The sequence below is a fragment of the Aptenodytes forsteri genome, unplaced genomic scaffold (genome assembly GCF_000699145.1).
Source record: "Aptenodytes forsteri isolate BGI_AS27 unplaced genomic scaffold, ASM69914v1 Scaffold181, whole genome shotgun sequence".
NCBI classification, from domain to species: Eukaryota; Metazoa; Chordata; class Aves; order Sphenisciformes; family Spheniscidae; genus Aptenodytes; species Aptenodytes forsteri.
This window is the reverse complement of record NW_008795702.1, coordinates 1,117,799-1,140,708: the sequence shown is the minus strand read 5'-3', so window position 1 is coordinate 1,140,708 and position 22,910 is coordinate 1,117,799. Positions and strand designations below refer to the sequence as shown.

The 22,910-nt window shown below is 37.4% G+C and overlaps 1 protein-coding gene across 2 annotated transcripts in view; it reads left to right on the top strand.

Annotated features, from left to right (window-relative positions):
* The window catches only part of LOC103902166, a 66,525-nt gene extending 45,714 nt beyond the window's left edge, over window positions 1–20,811 (top strand). For both annotated transcript variants that reach the window (XR_657772.2, XM_009283173.2), the window contains 3 exons: window positions 19,681–19,752; window positions 19,835–19,906; window positions 19,991–20,811. Coding sequence is in view for 1 of the 2 variants with exons in the window: in XM_009283173.2 (XP_009281448.1) it covers window positions 19,681–19,752; window positions 19,835–19,906; window positions 19,991–20,017 (171 nt within the window). In the remaining variant the exon portion in view is untranslated. The remainder of the gene's footprint in view (window positions 1–19,680; window positions 19,753–19,834; window positions 19,907–19,990) is intronic.
* Window positions 20,812–22,910: the final 2,099 nt, after the last annotated feature.

The window sequence follows — 22,910 nt, the reverse complement described above, 5'->3', positions numbered from 1 at the left end:
GAGAAAGTTATGCACACATATGAAGATCCTAAATGTAATTTTTTTTTCCTAAAGTGTCAACAGTTAAAAAGATATATTTACTATTCCTGACCTTTAGAACAGAAAGCTCAGAGCATCTGTCAGATATACAAGTTCTTCTCAAACAGCTGACAAAAACATGTAGAAGTAGATCTACTTTAAAGTCTTGAGCTGTCTGAAATATCTTTACCAACAGGAGTGCCTCTGAAGCAGTTCCATCAAGCCTCATTGATATATACTCAGAATGACTGAAATCAGAGAGACTCCTGAAATAAGTGAGGTCGGAAGGGACCTCAGTACCTTACCTAGTCCAATGTCCTGCTCAAACCAGAGCAAAACCTGGCATTACCCTGTGCTGGGTGCCTTGTCCAATCAATTTTTAAATATCACCAGGAATGGAGGTACCAGCCTCTGCTGACATGTCAGTAGGCATGAGGCAAAACTTCAAATATTTATTTAATAACAACTTACACATAGGCTTATGTCATCAGCCAATAACTAAAGTGGAACGTCTACTTTTTAGCTATAGCATTTAACTGTTCTTCATGACATGGTCTCCTTTGTAAAAAGAAATAGCTGTGGTATGTCAGATACTACCCCGTGGTAACTCTTGGTAAATGCTCTCAATTCAGTCTAGACCACTACATAATGGTGTATTAAATGACTTAGTAAAGATCACTGAATCTAGCCATGGATGATCCTTTGAAGATACTTTTAGGTTTTGCATCATTTTAATCTGACCACATTCATCAATGCCTTACTAATATTTAGTTTCTTTTAAATTAACGTCATTCACTAGAACTGCCTCAAAGGCTCTTCAGAAGTTGGTGCAGTCAGCCTGGACAGAATTCATTCCAAGTACTGATGGTTTGTTCTGACCATTTGATCTGAAAATCCTCCGTGCACAGAAGAAATTAGCTTTTCCTAAATTCAACTCTAAAAGTCAGCATGAAAATTCCCATTTAACTTCATTGAGAGCAAAGTAGCATTAGGCCCTTCTGAAAACCTACTCTGAAGACATACTGTTTAGCCCAAAGCTACCCCTAGAACAATTCACTTTATAAGTGAATATGACAAACCCCCAAAAGTATCTATTAAAAGATACTAGGTTTTATTACGTAAGAACTGGAAGTCTTCTGCATAGAGTTTGCCTCCTTTAGTTGGTTCAATAAAGATTTTGATCACTGGCCTTTAAATAAGGGTAAAAATACTAGGTATTCTCTTCAGACATCTGCTTGAAAAGATGTGGTATTACATGACAAAGATTTAATTCATGCTTGACCATTAGCTGGCTGTAATTTGTGTTTCAGGTATAAAATGAAAGAGCTTACTGGGGAAACACTAGAATACCTTCCCCTCTATCCCTGCTCTGAACTGGGAAATCAGGTCCATTTTTAAACTTACTGATGTGTATATATACCTCATCAATAGAAATTCACTGATTATTATGACAGAATAGGGAGAGAACTGCATTTAAACACAAACCAAAACTAAATGAAAGTGATCTGTACCCTCTTTATCCCTCTTATAAATCACAAGTCTCAAGTTAGGCTATATATTTCCATGATTGTCAGGGATATTAATGATGAAATACTTTCTATTTTATACCTTGTTACATACTTATTTTCATATCTTGTTCCTTTTTAAATCCAAGAAAAATACCATTTATTACTCAATTTAGAATATATCAAAATGAAATAGGTATATTACTTTTCCAATACATACATTCTTCAATACTTGTATAGAAAGACACAAAATTAAATGCTTAAGTCAGTACATTGTCAAGCAGGTATTATTTTTGGAGTGCTGATGGAAACAAGCCTTTACAGAAAATATTTTGGTTTGCTTCTCAACTACATAGAAAGTTTTTGCTCTGGGAGGTCCAGCAAACAGACAAAAATATTTGACGCTGTAAAATCTTTTTTCACTCTTTACGATCAAAAAAGTCTATTAATGCTTGTTTCTCAAAGATCCCCCTTTATTCAGACCTGCTTACATTTACGTTCACAGTGAAAAATTTTGAATTTCCTGATAAAATATCTCTATGCGTTCATTTGTTTTAAGTATTTCAGATGTACTTGCCTGTTTTCTCTAAATAAATTCCTTGCCTTTTTCCTTTTTCAACTTGCATGCAAGGGTAGCACAACTGTCTGTAATACCTAATTTGTATATTCAAAAATCCAGCCATACATGTTTAATAATTTCCTTGCATAGTCAAGTAGCAAGCACCTATATTCAGAGACATGTGATGGGACTGAAGGGGACAATGAAATAGAAACTGTCTGTCCACTCTGGGCTTTTCACTGCTTATCATCACTCAAGTGCAAAGGGCTGTAGAGAAACTCGTAGCAGGGCTACCGTACCTATGATTTTTAAATACTGTTGTAGATTTAATGATATGAAAATCAAACAAATTAGAACAAACTTTAAGCTACCACAGTAGAAAGAGTTTCCATATCAGTTTAATAACTACTTTTATAATCAGACAATTTGCCATACTCTCTAGAGTGAACACGAATTAGCATAATCTGTGAACTATTTTGCTGAGCTCATCCAGAGACCTCTTTTTAAGCTGCAAATTTTGACACACATTTTTAATCATGTACCTGGCAGTTAAAACATTATCAATTTTCATTATTAAGTACCTACATCTGATTTAAAAGAAATATGGAGAGCCATACTTCAGGAGGAAAGAAACCAAAACCAAGCCCAAACCCAAAAAGACTTCCCAAACCCATAGAATCATCTATGCCTGCATTCTGGTCCTGAAAAACATGCCTCTATTGCTGGATCTAGGACAAGGTTTCTGATTTTTTTTTTTTTTTTTCCCAAGCATAAGAAAACCAGGAAACAATATGAATACAGTATCATGAAAAAGCCAAACCTAAATAGAATCACATCTCAAGTGAATATCCGTGACAAGTTTAACAAGAAATTATATAAACAGTACACTGAGTTATCTTCAGTTTATAATTACCAACTTGTCATAAGCCACAGACACATAACCCCTTGCGATGCAATCTACATTGCCACAGTTCACAACAGAAGGATAGCTCCTGAGGCTATTATTTCCCTTTTTCCCTTCTTGCGGTGCATTTTTGCAACACATTTCTGATTTTTATCATTAGATTCCAGCTGGAAGCATGCTTCTGTTGCCAACTAGTGTTCCCCTATAAGTTCTTCCTCCCCCATGAAGGGAAAATGTAGGACAGTGCTGCAGCGGTGGGAGAAGAAGCAGGGAAGGTGAAGGGACAAAATACAGAATCAGAAACAGTAGCTCGACCAGACCTGTATTAGGCAGCATCCATCTTAGTCATACCAGCTCTTCAGCTGCACCTCATCATAAGCTATTGCACACCACACCTCTCACAAGAATAGGCATGTTTTCCATGTTTCTGCACTGTCTCACTTTACATAAGCAACATTTGCTCTCCTTCATTGTCTGAAATTAATGGATGAAAAATCAAATGAAAGTCAGCAAGATTCATACTATAGCACTTTTTACAATTAGTTTTTCGAAGCATCCCCAAAGGCATCTAGAGAGGAGTAACTAGGTTATTTTCAATTACCTGATCTTCTGAATAATAAACAAAAAATATCAGCACAAAGTTTGAGTAATAAAGCAGTCTAACAACATACTCAAGCAGGGGAACATGGATAAGGAAGCTCACAACACACAGTTAACTCCTTCCAAAGTCTATTAAAAAGGAAAATCCCTTCTTAGAAAATCCCCATCTAAAAAGGAAAAATCCCCCTTTTTAAGACAGATTCTAGTTAGCATACTCAGAGTAGAATAAAACTGCATAGCACTTTAAGGTTCAACTTTGCAGATAAGCAAGGCTTAAGACTCCCATACATTGAAAGTGGATCATAACATTATCAAAATAAAGGTTATCAAAGGTTTGGGTTTTTTTAAACACACAGGAGAAAAACTGCCTTGAAGGTTATAGGGTGCTCCCACTAGTAATTCTCCATATTAATAATCTTAAACCAAGAAATTTCTCTCAGAGCTGTTTCCCATCGTTTTAACTCCAGAAAAGAACTTGTAAGATATGAGCCTTCTGTTTTCATCTGGGCCATCCGACTACTTGCTGGCAGAGTAATAAATAGAAATAAACCCTGCAGTTTGATATATACGAATATTATTTTCTTTTATCTTCTCAGGTTTACTTTCAGTGTGGCTTAGCTAAAAGCTAATTTGTATACTAAAAATCCTTTTCAGACCTTCAAATTCATATGCTAACATTTTCAGCTATCAGTCATATGCATAAATACAGGGTTCATACATTAGACATCTAGAATTAGCAGTTGAAGCTAAACCCTTCGATAATGGAAACAGACTTTGTGGATCTGGTTTACCTGCTAAACCTCTTCCTGGAGAACTATCCAGCTGGAGAAAACACATCCCATGTACAGAATTCTTGGCTGTGCCGTGTCACACATCACTCGGGAGCTGTCACTTCAGCAGAAGGAGCAATATCAAGTCAGGCCTAAGAAGAAAGCAGAACATCCAGCAAAGAATATATTAGCCTCTTAGTTAAGGACAAGAGTCAACCAAAACCCACAATCATTACATCCATTTCCTAATTGGGGGTGGAGGGAGAAGGGGAAGCCCTGAAGATAGGTTAGAGCAACCAAAGGACTGAAGTTATAGAAATAATAAGTGTTGCAGTTATCTTCCAAGCATCTATACCCAAAATACCCATAGAGATTTATATCTAGGCAGCTATATATATTGCTTAAAGAACTATGCACATAAGAGGACTCTCGGAAGTCAGCAGGTTGAAGAGAGCGCTCCTAAATTAGGCAAGGGGAATAGTGAGAGTCACAGGTCTAGAACTGCAGCCTTGAAACTTTGGATTTAATGTTGCTGCCATTACAGTGATATGACCAGGAACTCCCTCCTGGAGTTTGGCCCTGAAAACACTCCTCTCCCAACTGACAAAGAAGAGGCACTTTTATTTCCTCCCTCTCAAGGATTAACTTACCCACCCAGGGCGTGGAAGACCTAAATTCAAATTCCAGCTTTACCAATGGGGTTTTGAACCCAAATCCCTCCCTGCTACCTGCGACCGGATGCTCTGATTGAGAGATGCTCTCAAATGCCTCCTCAATAAGCTTTCACAATTTGCAAAGAGCAATTAAATATTCAGTTGGCAATAGAGAATATGCTGAGCTACAGCTTGGTAATTGAGACACCAGCTTCCCTCATCTTTAGGATTTGCTCCAATGACTGCTCATAGGAGCAGAAAGCACAGGGGAAGGGAACCGTGTGCTCCTTCAGCCTGATGTGCAAGACATGCTGAAGTGAGGCCAGCAGGGCACTTCTGCAGAGGGGTGCTCAACGCCAGCCTGGCCTAAGCAACGGGGAATTCATCTGGCAGATATTTTGGTGGCCAGGGGCTTTGGGCACCTCCACAGCAAGACAAGCACTGAATAGGGCATTTTGAGGATTCAGATTTTGAATTTAGGTACTATGTGATAGTTAAGAACCTAAGACAGCTGTGGGACACATTTAAGCAAAATAATACAACTTGATCAGGTTTACACTAGGCTAATTTTGTAATGATTGTTTTAAATGCCTACTAAAAATTATTTGCATGTCATAAGTGTGATTGGAAAACTCATTCTATTCTTTCTTATACAATCAAATGGCTCTCGGTATTTTTGGGAAAGTCCCTGGACTCTGTAAAAACTGGAAATGCCATGAAGATGTATTTATTATTGTGAAAAGGATTTTTTTGCACATTAGCTTCAGCATGACTTTTTCTGATTTCGGTTTTAATATTACACCATTTTAATTTTCAGTATGACAACTCTGTACAGACATCATCTGGGTGGTGAAAGCTGGGGGCAGCTCAACTGCTTTATAGGTACTCTGCTGGCTGGCGTTCTGTGCACGTGCAAGGCAGTTTGATGTTGATATTTAGACTTCATTAGCAGCAAAACACTTTGTTTAAAATAGAAGAATTTCTAAATTCACTACACTTAAGTCTTGGCAAGTGAAGAACTGAATGACAAATACCACAGTAGCTGAGCATAAAGGCATTCCATGTAATATAAAATACCAAAAGGAAACAATATAAGACCTTCCTACCATTTGAGACCAGAGACCAGTTTAACTCCTTAACCATGCAGGATGGCAAGACATTTGTTACATAACAGCAGCTTCAGATGGCGTTTTTAAATCCTGCCATCTTTTCACTGAAGAACAGAAGATTAGACTTCTACAGACTCTGAGAGACAGGGAGTGGAGCCAGCAGCAATATTTAGCACAGAGTGACTGATTTCTGGCACTATCTAGCTTCCCTGCATTGGGAATCTGGCAGCCTGGTAGGTGCTTTTCAAAGACGCTGATTGAATAGTTGATACTAGTGCTATACAAAGGCTCAAAACAGCACAAAAAAGAATGAGAAAGAGTAGGTCCTAAGCACTGAACTACATTAATTTCTTTTTTTTTTTTAAATAAAGATAGTGGGGAAAAATATCCTGGGCAGAATGCCAAAGATATTGTTCATCATTCAGCTTCTGACTGTGTCTCTGACAAACATCTAATATAGATCAAACATTTTAGGCACAAAGAAGCCATAATGCAAGAAAACCTGTTAGAACTTATTTTTCATGTGACACGGTATAATCTGCAAAGTACAGATTTTTTTTGACCAATAAAACTATTCCTATTTCCACTCAAAACTGTAAAACTCCAACAAGCCTTTGTAATTATAAAGATAGCGAATGTGTACTCATTCACTACACTTATAAGGAATTTTGAACTATAGAAATTCCAATTCATCACCACCAGCTCTGTATGAAAAACTGCTGATCATTTGAGAAAAACAGCCATGTTTTGTTACTAAACGTCAAAATGAAATCAACTGATGAGATGTACAAGCTTTGAATGCTTGTGCACTGTAAAATTTTGCAGAAACATTTACTCATCAGCATAAAGACATGTTTACAGACTTACACCCTGGGAAACCAGAAAGGAAGACAAATAAGGTTGGTTTATGTCCTCAGTAAAGGAGGAATGGGTGGGGAAAAAGGGGGAGGGAGGAAAAGTCTTACTGGACCACACCAGGCAAGCAAGCATACTTTCTCCAATTTGGAACCTTTTTTCAATTTGGACAGTGAAACTTTCTTTCCATTTGTCTGAAATGACCTGGAATGTGCTTTAGGAGCTAATCCCTTCACATTTGGGTTTACTCAGCATAGGTCAAATCAAAGCAAGGATTCTCAAACACAGGACCAACCCAACCCACTTTCTCATTTACTTGGTCTTTTCAGCCACATCCATGCACAGCTACTGAAACAGAAAATTAGCTATGTTTACACAAAACTAATACATATGAGTTTTCTAATGGAAAGAATGGAACATAGTTACATGCTTTTTCCTACAATCCACTTAAAGTGATATTTTGCTGTCTCTCCCTCAGTGTCTTGGCTCAACATACTCCATCTGTATAGTCACATTTTCTCAGTAAAGAGGTCTAGGGTTATTCTGCTGTTGATTCATTCATGATCAGCCTTTGTATTTTGTGATTTCATCCAATAACTGAAGTGTAAATGTAAGGGAGACATAGCTGCTTATTTGTTTTAATTGTATTTCAAAGGTTTTCCTTTAAAAAGTCATCTTACATTCTCTTCTCCCTAGATATTTAGGGTTTTTTTAGACTACACATTTTCCACTTCTTTTGATTATACAAGACTATGAAGGACATACATTTTCCACAGCACAGGGAGAGCTGATGTCTGAACATTAGCAAGTCAATATTTGATGTGGCATGAATAAGAGTATCCAAGTGGGAAGGAATTTCAAGACTTAGATCGGAGTAAGAACTCAAACAAGCCCAATCTGAACTGCAGGCAGAAGTCCAAACTGAAGTTTGAAACTACCCTCAAAGTCTGCACCTGTTATTTGAAGACTCATTAAGCTCATTGAACAGTTGCAGATCAAAATGGAAGAGCAAGTAAAACAAAATTAGGTAATGGGAACAAACCAGAGAACATGTTCATAAAGGGGAAAGGAAAATTGAGACATCTGTCAACAGCCTATATCTTGGATGTCTGTTAATGGTTTTATATTCAGTTATATGTTATTCATTTGTAATTGCTACAAAGTGCAAGTGTCTACGTAGTTTGGATGAGCCACAGGTACTAGAACTAAAGAATCTTAGGCTATTGCGTAGTGTTCATCTGAAAGATACATTGCATTGAATTTAACACATTTTATGCTACTCTTGCACTCAGATTGCCATTTTCAGCACAGCACAAAAGAAAGCCCTGGAATTTTTAGCAGAAATTCCACTGAGTGTCAAGGGAAGGGATCTTTCAAAATCTCTTGGTCCTTTTGAAATTCCCTGCATGCAGTTTCAGGGTAACATTGTTTTAAAAAGCCTGGAAGGTGATTTTCTAGAAAGTAGTAAAGAACTTTCACTAAACCCTTCTCCCTTCCTTTTTCCTAATGAGCTCTTACATACAGCTATCCTGAAGCAGAGTGTCTTGCACATGTGTAAACACACACGTGCGCACATACACAAGCTCTTGGCTGCCTACGTTTGTGCCAATTCATTTTAGTGGCAGCATGCCCAATCTGAAATTGCCTGCCCCACAGCTCCTCAGGAAAAACGCTATCATGGGTTTGATTGAAGAAGTTATGGCATTGCTCACATCCTCTTTCTAGAAGGCAGCTCTGCTGTTTTCTTCCACATGAAGTTAGATTTCCTGGCATGCACATATGCAAACTTCCCTCCCCCAAAAAAGTCAGACATGACCTTCCTCTCTATTCTCATGTGCCAATAAAATAAGTTGCAAACTTAGCCAAAAAAAAAAAAAAAAGGGAAAAAAACCACATCCAGCAAGTACTGGGTTTATGTGAATATTTTCAGAAGATGCTTATACTATGCAGGTAATCCAATATAATCATAAACAGCTGAATGAGATTCTGATCCTAACCTTCAGGTACCCAAAATAGGTGCTTGAGAGTAAGCATTGGAAAGAAGGCAAAGAACAGAAGAGAGGGGAAGTGTTAAAAGTATTATAGGAACAGGTTAATGCTACCCTTATTTTTGATATTCAGGAGGAGTTTGTCATGACTACAGTAGCCCACTCCCTTTTTGCACTGAATAATTCCCAGCATTTCTGTATCACCTCATCTCGGATACACATATTGAAGACTTAACTTTCTAATCTTGCTAAGTGTGGGTAGAGAGAAGGAAGAGGAGAGCAAGAAATACCAAATAAGCTTCCCCTCCCCTTTGCCCTCACGTTACTAAACGATACTTCTCTCTTTCTCCAAATACTTGAGGAATTCACTGCCTCTGCAATAAAGGGATGAGAAAACCAAAAGGAGATGACTGATTTGTATATGCATCATAAGTTATTTTTTTATTTTATAACTTAAAAATATATTTTATATGTATAGTTCTCAAATAGCGGGGGTGAAATTGCAGTTCCAGAAAAAAGTGACCAGGATTTGTCACTCTGTTACTGCCTTTAAGTAGATACATTAAGTAGATTTTAAATTTTAGAGAAGAATCTAGATCTCAGAAACCATTTGCCTTCAATTTCCTTCCAGTATATTAGCAGTGCTGCGAACAGCATATGACAAGAATACTGAGCTCTTATGCAAGACACTCAGACTAGACCCTCATACGCCAATTAAGCATGATCCACATTTCACAACAAGAAAAATCAGTTCCAGAGACATCAACAGACTGGTTATATCCTTTCTTTGGTCATATTATATTCTTCCTTCCATCCTATTCACTAATTTATTTCTTCCTCAGACTCATATTCTGTCTCCCACACCCTTAAGGGGTAGTATTTGGAACCTTAAACCAGTTTCAATCAACGGGATGAGGTCAGCCATCACATCCATGGGACTGGCAAGATTAGAACATATTCATCCCAAGTCCACGTGCAGTGCCCTATTCAGACAGCTATGCTGCCTGCTAGTTATCAGGTTGAATTGGAAACAAAAGTTATATTAAAAGACAGCAGGATCATTATTTCTTCCTTCTGCCCCCCTCTTCAAGTGCCTGAGGTCATTTTCCACAACAAAAATGAAAGCCCTTCTTGGAAGTGTTTTTGTGCTAAACAGCAGTGGTTAATTTCTTACAACTAATTAGTTATTCAAGTGAAAGTATAATGATCCTCCAACATGATTGAAAGTGCTTCAACTGAGTTTCCTGCTAACAGCATACTTCTAGAAAAGATGCAATAAATCAGCAGGGTTATGGAAATCTTTAAACAAAGCAAGTCTGCAACAGGAACCCATTAAAGATATAGCCATGTAATATTTATGTACCTAGCCGACTTGTGCTTTTAACCTAGCACTTTCAGCTATAGCTTTTTAGCACCTGGGTCATATTCACTAAGAATGAAATTCACCCTATCTGCTAAAAGCCAGCATAATGTTTCTGCGTTAGGAGTTCGGAGTATAGAGTTACCATAGGACTTAAGTGATAGTGCCTTCCCACCAAATGGAATTTCATCTCGATTTTTCTAAAGAAAAATACAAACAGAACACCTTTAAGCAGCACAGAAATTTGAATCTGTGAGCCTCAAACTCCCTAACTACCCTTAGCAAGAAAATCAGTAGGTACCTAAAACAAGAAAGGTTCTATAAATCCAAGGAGGTATTGAGGCAGAAACAAAATTTCTCAGAACAGCCAATGCCACCTATGGTTGGTCAGATTATGATTTGTTGATTAAGAGTGGTTACTGAGATGGTAATAGCGGATCTCTAGAGATTTTTATGCTGACTGCATAAAATGCCATCCACTTACTCCAAAAACTATTAATTCATTACAGGTTGGTTTAAATGTGTATTAAGTACTGCAGAAAAGCAAGACCCAGTTGTGTAGAAACACATTTTGATTATGTTTGAGCCTTCTGGATGTTACAGATGTACAAATCTGATCCCCTTAAATCTCTGAAAAGAAGAGACATTTCCCTTTCTTCCATCACATTAAACTATGTCTGCATGTGTGTTTATATGTATTTTTAAAACAAACATAAGCATATGTGAAGTAAAGGGAATGGTTTGATAAGCTCCACTTCCTTTGGCTATAGATGCTTTCCCTCATTCCATTCACTCATTTACTTCATTGCCAATCTTCCAGTCAGTCTTCTCGTGGTTTTGAGAGACAGAATGTGGATTCACAGAACAGTTTCAGTCGAGGTCCCAAACACTGCTTTATTTCCTGGCCTACCCTTCCTTACTGCAGCAGATAGCTGCAAAAAGGTAAACCTCGTTGCTGTGAGGCTGGAAAAGGAAAACTTCAGGAAGGGGTGTAGGAACTGCAGTTTCCTGGGAAGGGGGAGGAAGCAAGAGGGTTATAAGAAATTAGCAGAAGAGGATTGAAAGACAGAGAAAAGGAGACCAAACATCACTCCCCCTTCCCAATAAAATCATCTTTGCTCTCAACCATAGGTTTTTGGGCCAATGACCACTTTCAACTTGCACTTTCTGTTGGAAAAATAAATTAGGAGTCCAGCTTAATTTTGTCAATAGAAAGTTTAAAGTGGTCACTGGAGCACAAAGTGCTTTTCAAAGGGCAGCTGAACTCAACAGGGACAAGGAGGAGGATGTTGAGAGCAACACAAAAATACAGACAGATTAAAAACATTAAGGGTGCACCATTTTTCAACAATAAAGATAAGGCTTTTATAACAGTTCCTGCAATCTTGTATCTATTTATTATGGGCTATTTTACTTTAGAAGAATATGTATTACTTAAAAATACCTTTGCCAGGGCAGAAAATAAGTAGTTTGTGTGTGTTGAGCTTTATAAAAAACCAACAGAAAACAGTAAATGAACTAGGCATTTGCTCCCTGACTACACAGGATTATGCTTCGCGTTTGTGCTGTAAATCATTGGATCCAGTACAAGTAATTGTACTGCAATGGGTTTTGCTATGCTAAATATTTAAACTGTGTGCCCAGTCCTTCAAAGTCTGAGCTTATTCTGTGTTCAGAGCTTTGTAGGGTTGAGTCAATAGCATATTTGTTTTGAATGGTTGTTCCTAGATAACAGTAACAAAAATCCCAAACTTGTTTACATCATTTAACATGCCTAAAAGCTTAGCTCAAGACACTAAAAGAAAAAAACCAAGCAAGCAGAAAAATGCAATTCTTTAGAATGGGTTCTGCTGTTGAAAATAAGAAGTTACACCATCAAAAGGCGAAGAGTGTTTTGCCAACTCTGGACCAAAAACTGTTTTGTTTTTAAACTGGAGCAATGACTGGCATAAAAAGATTTCAAGACATTTCCTCTTCTCCCTGAAGATAGCCATGAGCCTTTCTACTACCCTAGGCTGCATGTTGTAGTGATTGCAAGTTAGGCATGTCTCATGGGTCCTAAGCAGTAGCCTTTATTTATCAGAGCATACAGAATGTGTGATGGAGAGTCAAAACGAAGCAGTCAGGCAATTCCATCGAATCCTATGAAATCTTTGTTCCCATCTGAGCAGTACCTTCAGCTCTAAGACAGATGTTACATCAGCTGTTTAGCAAGTGCCCCTCTACTCTTTTCTTAACTTGTATTGATATCTTAAGAACAAGATTTTACCAACATTTACACACAGACACCCATGGAGTGTTCAACATAGTGTCGAATTGCATTTGTGGTCTAACTTCCGTAAAGTATGGTGATATTTTTAGGAACAAAGATGAAGCATAATCACTCATCTGTTTCAAATTACACATGAAAAATACTGAGTATGTTAGCAACAAAAAGATTTACATGCAGAAATCTCAAAGGAAAAAATGCAAAAATGTCAAAATACAATTACAGCAAAGGAGATAATGCAAACAGGCAATGATTTACCATCCTTACATTTTCAGAATCACAGGTCTAACTGAATGCTGTCTGCCTTTAGTTAGTATCCAGTACTGTGCAATAAACACGGTATTTGAAAAAAACGTACTTTTTTTTCATATCTACATGCTACCTAGAAAGCTCCTGATACTTATTCTGGAAGCATACACAGAACCCAAAGAGGTGCCTCCTTTCCAGTGAAGATGTGATTTCCCCTCTAATGGCCTGGGGCAGTGTGCCTCAAATGCTAACAGCTTGAGTTGTGTGCAATAGCCCTATATTGTTTATATAGCACTTCACATGTTCAAAGCATTATGAGATATCAGCCATCACTACACTTTTATGAGGCTGTAAGTATTACTCACTAAACATTAGGGTTCAAATGACTTGCTCTTGATCAAAAGAAACTTAGTGCAGCAGGACCATAATTATTTGAATTTGGTAATTCTCGCAGTCCATTCCTACGGTGACTCGGAAAGAAGAGGGGGATGGGATATTAAAGCCAGTTGCTACTGCACTCTGCTCTGGCAGTGAGATACAGACACATGGAGAATCCCTAAGCTAACTTGCACTCAAAACAGCACCTTTTCTGGTAACTTCTAAAAAAATAATTAAAAATCAAAAGCACAAATTAAACAAAATATTTTAAAAGCCCCAAACATGTTTTTCTGAATATATGTATTTCATACAGTCACTGTGAAGAACCACAAAGACAACACACAAATTGTACTGAAATACTCCAGAAATCCTAAGATGGGGCTCCCCATTCATTCTGAAGCAGTTTAGTTTTTTTAAAACCAAGAGGATTAGTAGGCAAGTTAAAAGTAATAAGCCCATTTTTCTGCAATCTATTGTCCAACACTTGACTACAGTAGGACTCTAACTTTTAGAAATATATTTTTACTCTCCATCTTTATACATACTTTCATTCTATGAAAATTCAATTGCTATGCTGATATTTATAAGTGTAGCCTCAAAATATCGAGTCTCCATTCCCGTAAGATAAATACAAAGACAAAGGAGATGTTGAAAAGCAACCAATGAATCTACAGTCTTGGTACATATGACAACCAAATAAATGCTTGACATAAACGCTAAACAGGATACATCCTGAAGATTCTTCTCTTTATAGCTGAAAATGCCTCATGTAAAGAGACTAACACTGAGATTGAAGAAAGAAAAAGAAAACTCTTATCCTCTGCCTTTCCATCCAGCACCCATCCTATCATACAATATTGTCTTTCCCACATCTTACATTTTAACTTGTACGCAGTCTTGGTTTCCACACATACCATATGTTTTCTGAGCGCAGCTTCACAGTTATTGGCCTTAAAATCTTGCCTGCAGGATCACATGGGAAATAGATCATACTACTAAGACAAAATGTAGACCTCTACGCACAATCCAGATTCATCAAATAAAAAAAGGATGCCTGTTTAAGGCTATCACAGGAAGGGGGAGGGTAAGAAATTCCCTTCAAAGGCAATAATGAGTACGGAGAATTACTAACAGAACCTCTTGTGTTTTAGCTGAGTTGATCGTGTTGGTCTTAATATTTACCCCCTCTATCATACAACTTCCATTTGCATTTTTCTGGGTAGCGGCCACACAGAACTCTATGCCACACCGTGTTTGCAATTTCTACTGTTTCGACTTACATTGTCTGAAAAGTTAAGTTGCTGAAATATTTGCTAATACATTAAAGTTTAAGCATAATGTCAGTAGGTGAGCATTACTTTATGGATATTAATGTAAAAAGCAGTTACCATACTCCATCTACTGATCTAAAGAACAGATGTTTGCATATGATTTATGGACACCGAAATATGTGCATATCTTCCATAAATAGTAATGCGTTCCAGTAACAAAGAGTGGAGAATTGTCATCTAAAAGGCTGGGAAACTGCAGGCAGTATTAGAATTTATTCACCAATTTCTTGGCTTTAAATAAAAAGCAAAGCTTATAGGTCCAGTACTGTAATCACGTATGTTGGAAAAGCTCTTACAATTTCAAACAGGACTAACAACATGAAGTAATAAATTGCAGAGTCAGGCTCGATAGCTCAGATATAAAAGTCTGTTTAGAACACATGAATGTAACTATGATTTGTTAAATAAGAGTGACAAATTATATTGACTGTGGTAAAATAAGGCTAAAGCAGTAAGAAAAAAGCCAATATTGCCTTGGGTATTTTATACATTAGTATTTCGTTAAATTTTGATATTAAAGACACTTCCAAAACAAAATGTAATCAGGTAAAATTCTAATGGGCAAAGCATAGTTTTGAACTCTGCAATTAAATTATTTCTGGAGATGCAATCAAGTATTTGATTGAACTAATATAATTGCTGCGCCTCACATTTGTTCTCTTCCTAAATTAGCTTGGCTAATCAGCATCACACCTCATAGCCTGTGTTGTGGACATGTAATATTATCTGATGGGTTTAATTTCAAGAGTGCAGTCAATTTTTGGACAGCAGACTTACTAAAAATCTTAGTCAAAGGCTACAAACACATGAACTAGCATACTTGGAGATGTCCTGGTTTCTGGGCCAGCAGAACCCTGATAGGACTCAGTGAACTGCAGGTTGCTCTGTGATGGCTATGCATGTCAAACAAGTTTTGATTTAGTTAAAAAACAGTCTTGTGGTTATTATTTCACCTCAAAAAGTGTCTTCTGGTGTGCGAAGGTATTTTCCCCCACTTATTTCGTGAGCAAGAACCAGGATGATTCTGCATAACTTCAGATTTCTTCATACCATAATGGACAAAAAAGCAGCCTTATAGAATGCAGAGTTTAAACAAGGCAATCACAATTTTCCCTCCTGTCTTAGACTGGCATGCACTAGTGCTTCAAGATGTTATGCAGCTGCTACTTTATCTCCAGAGATGGCTGTACTACAGTAAGTGGTGAAATACTCCCGAAAACATCTTTTTTCTAGCAGAGGTTTACAAAGATGTTTCCATAGGTTGAAGGCAACATGAAAACATTGTGATTGTCTAGTTGGATTTCTTGAAAAACATTGGCCTTAGAATTACTGCATTAGTAATTAGGAGCCGATGCTATACTCCAATGCACTGCAGAAACAACTGCAGTTAGTGTTTGTAGAATACAGTAAGAGTCTTAGATTACAGTGAAGGTTATTGGATTCTGTTCTTGCAGTTTTTAAGACCACAGAAGAAATGAACACTTTTCATTTTGTCAGAAAAAGGACAGCTGCACGGAGTTTTTACTTTCAGCATATAACTCAAAGTCATCCAAGAATAAATTGAATCTCTAATAACTACAGTCAGCTGGATTTAATTCCTTTTGGTGGAAGCACAGCAGTGTCAATACTGACTGAGGTTTAGTATTACTGCTAATTTATTGCAGGTAAAATATCAATAAAACATGAAAATTTGTCATTTGAGAAGTGTTTAATAAAAAAGATGAACACATAAAAAAATGGAAAAGGTGATAAGAACTGATAACTGATCATTCTACTTCACTTTTTTCCAGATGAGCATCCAGGTGCCAGCTGGTGTAAACGCAGATGCCACTGACGTCAATGGAGCTGTGTCAGTTTACACTAGCTGAGAATCTGATCCCAAGTGTGTTAGTGCCATTTTTAGACATTGCCACTGGAATTCATTTTTGCAACACAATTAAAAGTACATCCACGCATTGCATTTTTTCTTGTCCCCAAGTGTATAACTGGAAGCCTGTTGACAGACTGTGGGAGAGGGCAAGTGGGAGGTGGAAGTAGCCAACAACTGTATCCATGAGATAACTCTGCAATATGAGTATTAACACTATTGTTCTGTTGTCTTCCTTTTATACAAATGAATATTTGCCTTCAAAAAGTCTTAACTCCACCCTCCATTAACAATTCAATGCCAGCAAAAGAAAAAAGATGCTGTAAACCATGCAAAGCATCTACCGTATAAATATGTTAACGTACTATTTTAATCAGTGCAGAATCTGAACAGACTGTTTTAATGCATCATTAGGGAAGTTTTCTAAAATTGTAAGAAACCCCCCAAACCTGAGATCTGTGTATTCACCTAAGTATTTGTTCCTAAGCAATCTCACTGCTGTACAAGCAGTAAGATTGTTAAAAGTACAAAACCAGCCATTTAAAGTAGCCTGCAAGCCAGACCTGTCTGACATCTATCATTTATATTTCATCGAGCATTTATGTGGGGGAGGGAGAAGGGAGAAAGGAGGAGGTGGGGCAATAAACGGGGCAGAGTAGTACTTCACAGCTCCAGCCACAATTTCTAAGTAGGGAGAGGGAGCTTTTATTGTTTTACATACGGCAGCTGTTAAACATGAGTGTACTGTATAACAGTTGCCAGTATTAACCAGTACAATGAAGCTGAACATTAGTCTTTTGATTCAAGATATCAAGGTCAAAATGGAAAAGCTAACTAATTAGAACCGAAGATGCAGTTCACATAGCATTGGAGTAATTGTCTGTTTGTGCAGCACAACACCCATATCTTCAATTTAGGTCAGGCCATCAAGAGGAGGAAAAGGACTGAAGATGAGATGCTCTACTTCACACAGTTGCCCTCTGGAAGGACTGGCAAAGGCAGTCACTTAAATTAAGTACAGGTCATCAGACAAGATACCTAATCTATTCCTAAGACAGCAGCTCTAGCAGTCCAAATCCCTATGGCCTTTACAGCGACACAACGAACTACTTCCTCATGTACCTCTGTCAATTCACATTAGGTTCCAATTTTTTTTAAAGCGATATTTCATGTACACCATGACCCTATTGCTCATAGCAAGGAAAGTGCTTTGGTTTATTTATGACCTACTAACCTTAAATAAAAAAACCATACATCCAATCTGAATGTTCACATAAGCCTGCAGATCTGAAATAAAACTTAAAATAAAGCTGACATTTGTAACAGCTAGCTAAGCCCAGTAAGGGATTTAAAAAAAATGAAAACCAGATGAGAGAAGATGAAAGCATTTTTACCCTGCATAACCTGCACACATCAGGAATTGGGGCTGGAGCTCAGGAATACTTTTTTGTGTTTTTGTACTTACAAGTTTCAGCTCATTTCAACACAGGCTAGGTAACCAAGGAAATACTGAGGTTTTTCCATTGGGGGGGGTGGGGAGGGAATAATAACAACCTGTGAAAGTAATTCCTTCTAAGATGCAATCCACCCAGCTGCAAGCTCTACACAGCTCCTCTCCTTCCCCTACACCCCGTCCTAACTGCCAGGTATCAGCCAGGCAAGACCCCACATTGAAATATGTAGTGACAGATGGAAGTAGGGAATAAGAGCATAGGAATAAGTACTGAAAGAAATGGCGTACAGAAAGAAAACTTATAATAGAGCGGATGTTAAACATGAGCGACCCTAAACCATAAAGTCTATTCATTTGGCTAGAACAACGTTGAACAGATGCAGATGCACAAAAGACTACTGAGTTGGAGAGCCTTACTCTCTCATCACTTATGCTGGTGTAAGGAACTCCTTTCGTAACATCTATTGAATTAAACTGTGGAAGAGCCAATAGTAATAAATGGAGAAAAAAAAATATCAAACTTCAAAGCTAAAGTATTGGCAGCAAATGTCCCATGCTGTTGTTGACTGCCACATTTGGTTAGAATTCAGATATATTCATAATCACAGTGGCCCTTCTTTATGGTAGATCAGATGTGTTTTGTTTAGAAAAAAATTGGTTGGTGCCATTCTTGTCTAGTTCCCTAATAGGCTATATTAATGACTCTCTGTCTTTAAGATATATTTGATAGAAAATACAGTTGAGTTAAATGATGTAATAAATACCTCTACATGCAGAGCAATTAGTTGAAAGAAACAGCTAGGACAAAGCCCTTGTCATAGTGTTTGTTTACAAAATATATGCAGGCAGCACACTTACGACCTTGAGTCTTCTGGTGCTGGTTCCCTTTATGCAAGTACAAAAAAAAATTTAACAAAAACCCCCAACATTTATGAAGATTTTTAAAATAATCAGAAATGGCTGAGAGTATAAGTCCTTACCAAAGGACAAGGTAAACAAACAGCAATTCATAGAAGCCAAAGAATCAGTCACATAATTTCAGTGCAGCAAGCTAAGAGTGGACCTAGCAAAAAAGAATTCAGACCAGCTGAGCTGCGAGACCACCTTCTGCAGAACTCTGCTCACAAATGCAAATAAGGTAAAATTCCTAGGTTACCATGTTTTACCTTCTGATCCCAGTCTCTAAAACCCCTCCCCTACAACATGAAAATTGCAGCCCTGCATAAATAAATAAAAATTAAAAAACCATATATTTTAAGAATGAGGAAAATTTAGTTGGAAAGCTCAGAAGATTGGAAAAAAGTGATGTGCTACTGTGGAAATTTTTAAGAGTAAGCACTTTACTGTGTGATGATCAAGTTCTGGATATGGACAGCATGCTGCCACCTAAAAAATATATGAAAAGAAATTTAGGTCATCAAGCCTTGAGGTACATTTGCCTTTTTTCCTCTGGAAAACTATCATAACAGGTTCTGCATGTATGACAATTTGTAAGGAAAAAAGGCCTTCTGTCTAAGACATTTGCTGAGAAATTAAGCCTTCTTAAAAGAAAATGTAGTTTTCATCAATCCTAAGCAAGTTTAAATCCAATTGAACCACGTCAGCAGAAGAAGTTCTACTCAATCGGACAATCTATAATTGGCAACACTGACTCATAAAACTCTTCGCCAGCTCTGTTCATATATGGGATCTTGTGTTTTCATTTTCTATTAAGTTCAGTTTCGTGAAATGACAACATCAATCCACTTGTGCCTGGATCCCCAGCCTATATTGTCAAAGCCTGAATAAGTGAAATATCTTTTCTTTTCATAGAAAGAAGTTTGGAAAACTGCCAGCTACTTGCACAGACTGAAACAGGATGGGCAAAGAAGGGTGTTGGTGTCGGTAAGAGAAAGATGACTGAAGTTGCATCATCTGTATGATTAAAATCATTGTGTGAATTTTGATTTTCCCCCCCTCCTTTCAGACATTTGAGGATGCTGTGAAGTCAATGGAGTTCTGTTGTAGTGGTTGCTTCAGTGAACATTCAACGCTGTCGGTGAGTTTGGAATTCAAGTGAAAACCATCGACCGTTGATTGTACCCTCCAGCTAACCATCCTCCTCCTTACTTCATGCTTTCAGGCCTTAACACCGAAGATAGCAACCTAACCACCACATGATGTTTCTCCCCCACCCTGCCAAGCTTTACAAAAAAGGTCACAATCAACATTCATTGCTGTCGGTGGGTTTAACTATGTGGACAAGCTCACTGAACAATGAATGCAACTGTGGCCCCACATTTTGCAGTTGCCGTTGAAACGAACACCAGCTCTGAAAGTCGTAGTGAGAAGCAAACACTTCTTATAGGCTACATTTTTCTGGTCAAAAAAAATAGTTGGGGATATTCACTTTTTGCTTGCTTGTTTTTAAGTGTGTTTAACTTAGGTGACTAGAAAAAAAAAAATCACTGCCTTTTTCTGGAATATTGTCCTCCCAGTGTTCATATAACCTATAAAAATTCTTATTCAGTATGTATGTGGAAATAAATAATAATATGGGGAACTTTGTGTATCATCCATTCCTAAGGACTCTGAGCATAAGAGGAAAGAATATTTAAATCTCATTTTAACTAGGCATTGTGGAAAAATTCAAAAATTTCTTCTACACTTGTCACGACAAATACAAATGGGAGCCAGAGTTCAAAGAAATGGATAAAATGTTATATCAAATAAAAGATTCATTAATTTTACATGAAACTGATTTTAAGCACCTAAATAGATACTGTTAGACAGCAAATACTATTACATTTGCCTTTTTTAGGGATCTGAAAGATGACAGAGAAATGTATATCCAGTAATAATAATGGAACAGTAGTTAAATCATAAAATTACTGTAAACTTTGGGTACCTATGTCACACTCTCAGTATTGCTGATCATAAGAAAATAAAAGCGTAAATAAAGTTTGCAACTTTGTCCTTATTTCCTTACAACCCTTTATTAACCTGGTCAGACACACAAAAGGACCAGTCTACATTTCTCACATCACACAGTCATCCAAGGTAAGTTCAGCCTTTAGACGTAGCACAACTGCAGGTATTCTGCAGTAGGAATTGCTTCTAAAAGTTAGGTAATGGCACAGCATTCACATTGTTCCTCCTCACAGTGGGGGGGACCATTAACAATACTTTAGTCTGATTATTTACAAAGTTTCCTCAGCACATCAGTTACACAACAGTTATCTTGTGTACTGTACTTGCTTGTTTTATCCATGTTTCACCATGTAGCAACTGAACAGCATACAAGCCATCAAGGCTATCATGGAAGGCTACATCTGTAGTTGCTTCTTAAACTGTGTTACCATTGTCGTTTATTTCAATCATGAGAGAGATCAGTCCTCAATCCCATGCGAGACTGGTATTTATAGGGAAAAAAAATCAGTTCCTCAAAGACATAACCACACTAACAAATTAAATCCTGGAATTGTTTGGACATTATTTAAAATCGATGTTTAGGAAGATTATATTTTTTCATTGCAATATTTACTAGAGAAGAACCCACGGGGTCTATTGCTCACTGGATACTATTGTGGTCAGAGACAGCAGAGTTAAGTATTAAATGGAAGCGTTGCTATGGATGTATGACTTCTCAGCAATGCTGTTCAGGGATAAGTCTGTATCTTTAAGTTTATTTCTACAAAAATGGGAACTTGAATTACTACCGACTTACATATTGCAGATAGATAAAGACCATATTAAAAGCAGGACTCAAAGGTATATATTCTATCTAGAAGGAGAAGCTTTCAAATTAAGTTGTAGCTAATATGTTCTTGCAACAGTATGCATCAAGGTTCCTTACTGGAAACTAAAAATCAGGTCTTGTTTCTGCAATACAGTTATTAATGCTAGTTATAGTTGTGTTATGTATGTTTAACAGAGAAAATACTTACCAGAATAGAAGATTCTGGAATTTGGTAACACTAGAAAGAACCAGTGTCCTGGAGCATGAGTGGTTTCTGTATATATGTTTTCTATGCTAACTGATAATGTCTGAATGATTAGCACTGGGGAGACAGATTCCTCTGCAGGAAAGAGGTAAAGTTAGTTATATCCTTTTCTAGGGCAGTATTTTTCCTCAAAATACATGTTTTTCCCTGATTTCTATCATAATTTTGTTTCATACACTCATTAAATATTAAACAGCAACAATTCCTACCCTACTAGAACAGGGTGCAGAAACCTCACCCAGCATTGACCTAGGCACAGATAATCAGTCCACACCCATTACAAATATAAAACAAATATTTTCACCTGGACTGCAAGTTTTTACTGGTTTCTGAAGAACAGACTCTGCAGCAGTGGTCTCTTTTAATGGTGCCTAGTATAAAATTTATCAGTGATTTTAGTGACATCGTGCTTTCATATAGAGATAGAAAAATGTCTTCTTAGTGTACAGATATATAATATTTCATGCAACTTAAAGTCCACTTCTACAGACGAGTAGTTTACAGAATGTTAATTGGCAAAAAAATACCATTATTCCACACCCCACAAGAGATGCTGGCTCACACACGTCTTTCCTTACGCCGTAAAGCCACAGAACAATCCCATTTTGGTAACGGTAGCTGTGAAACACTGTGGAAAGGTTTCATGGTAATTTTCATGGTTTTTTTTTGTTAATATGCTATATATGCTATATATGTACTCACAACAATACCCACAGGCCATATAGACCTATAGAATTGTAAATAATTCACTCACAGCAATGTTTTTAGGCCAAGCATATCAAAGTTGCAGTAAACGCGATGGACCTTGACATAATAGGAGCACTAGTTTTACAGCAGCGGAGGAGAAGGAATGTACTTTCCGTACATCAGAGATCAGTTGCTGTTCCCCAGTGCACGCAATACTGTGCTGGAAGACAGCAGAGGTGGTACTAAGGGCTTGTTATAAGGTTTGGAGTTGTTGGGTTTTTTACTTAGCTCTAAATGTTTGGTTTTTTTTTCCCCCCAACTTCTGGCATAAGAAGGGTCAAAACATCTAACCCAACAGTTTCTGCATCAAGT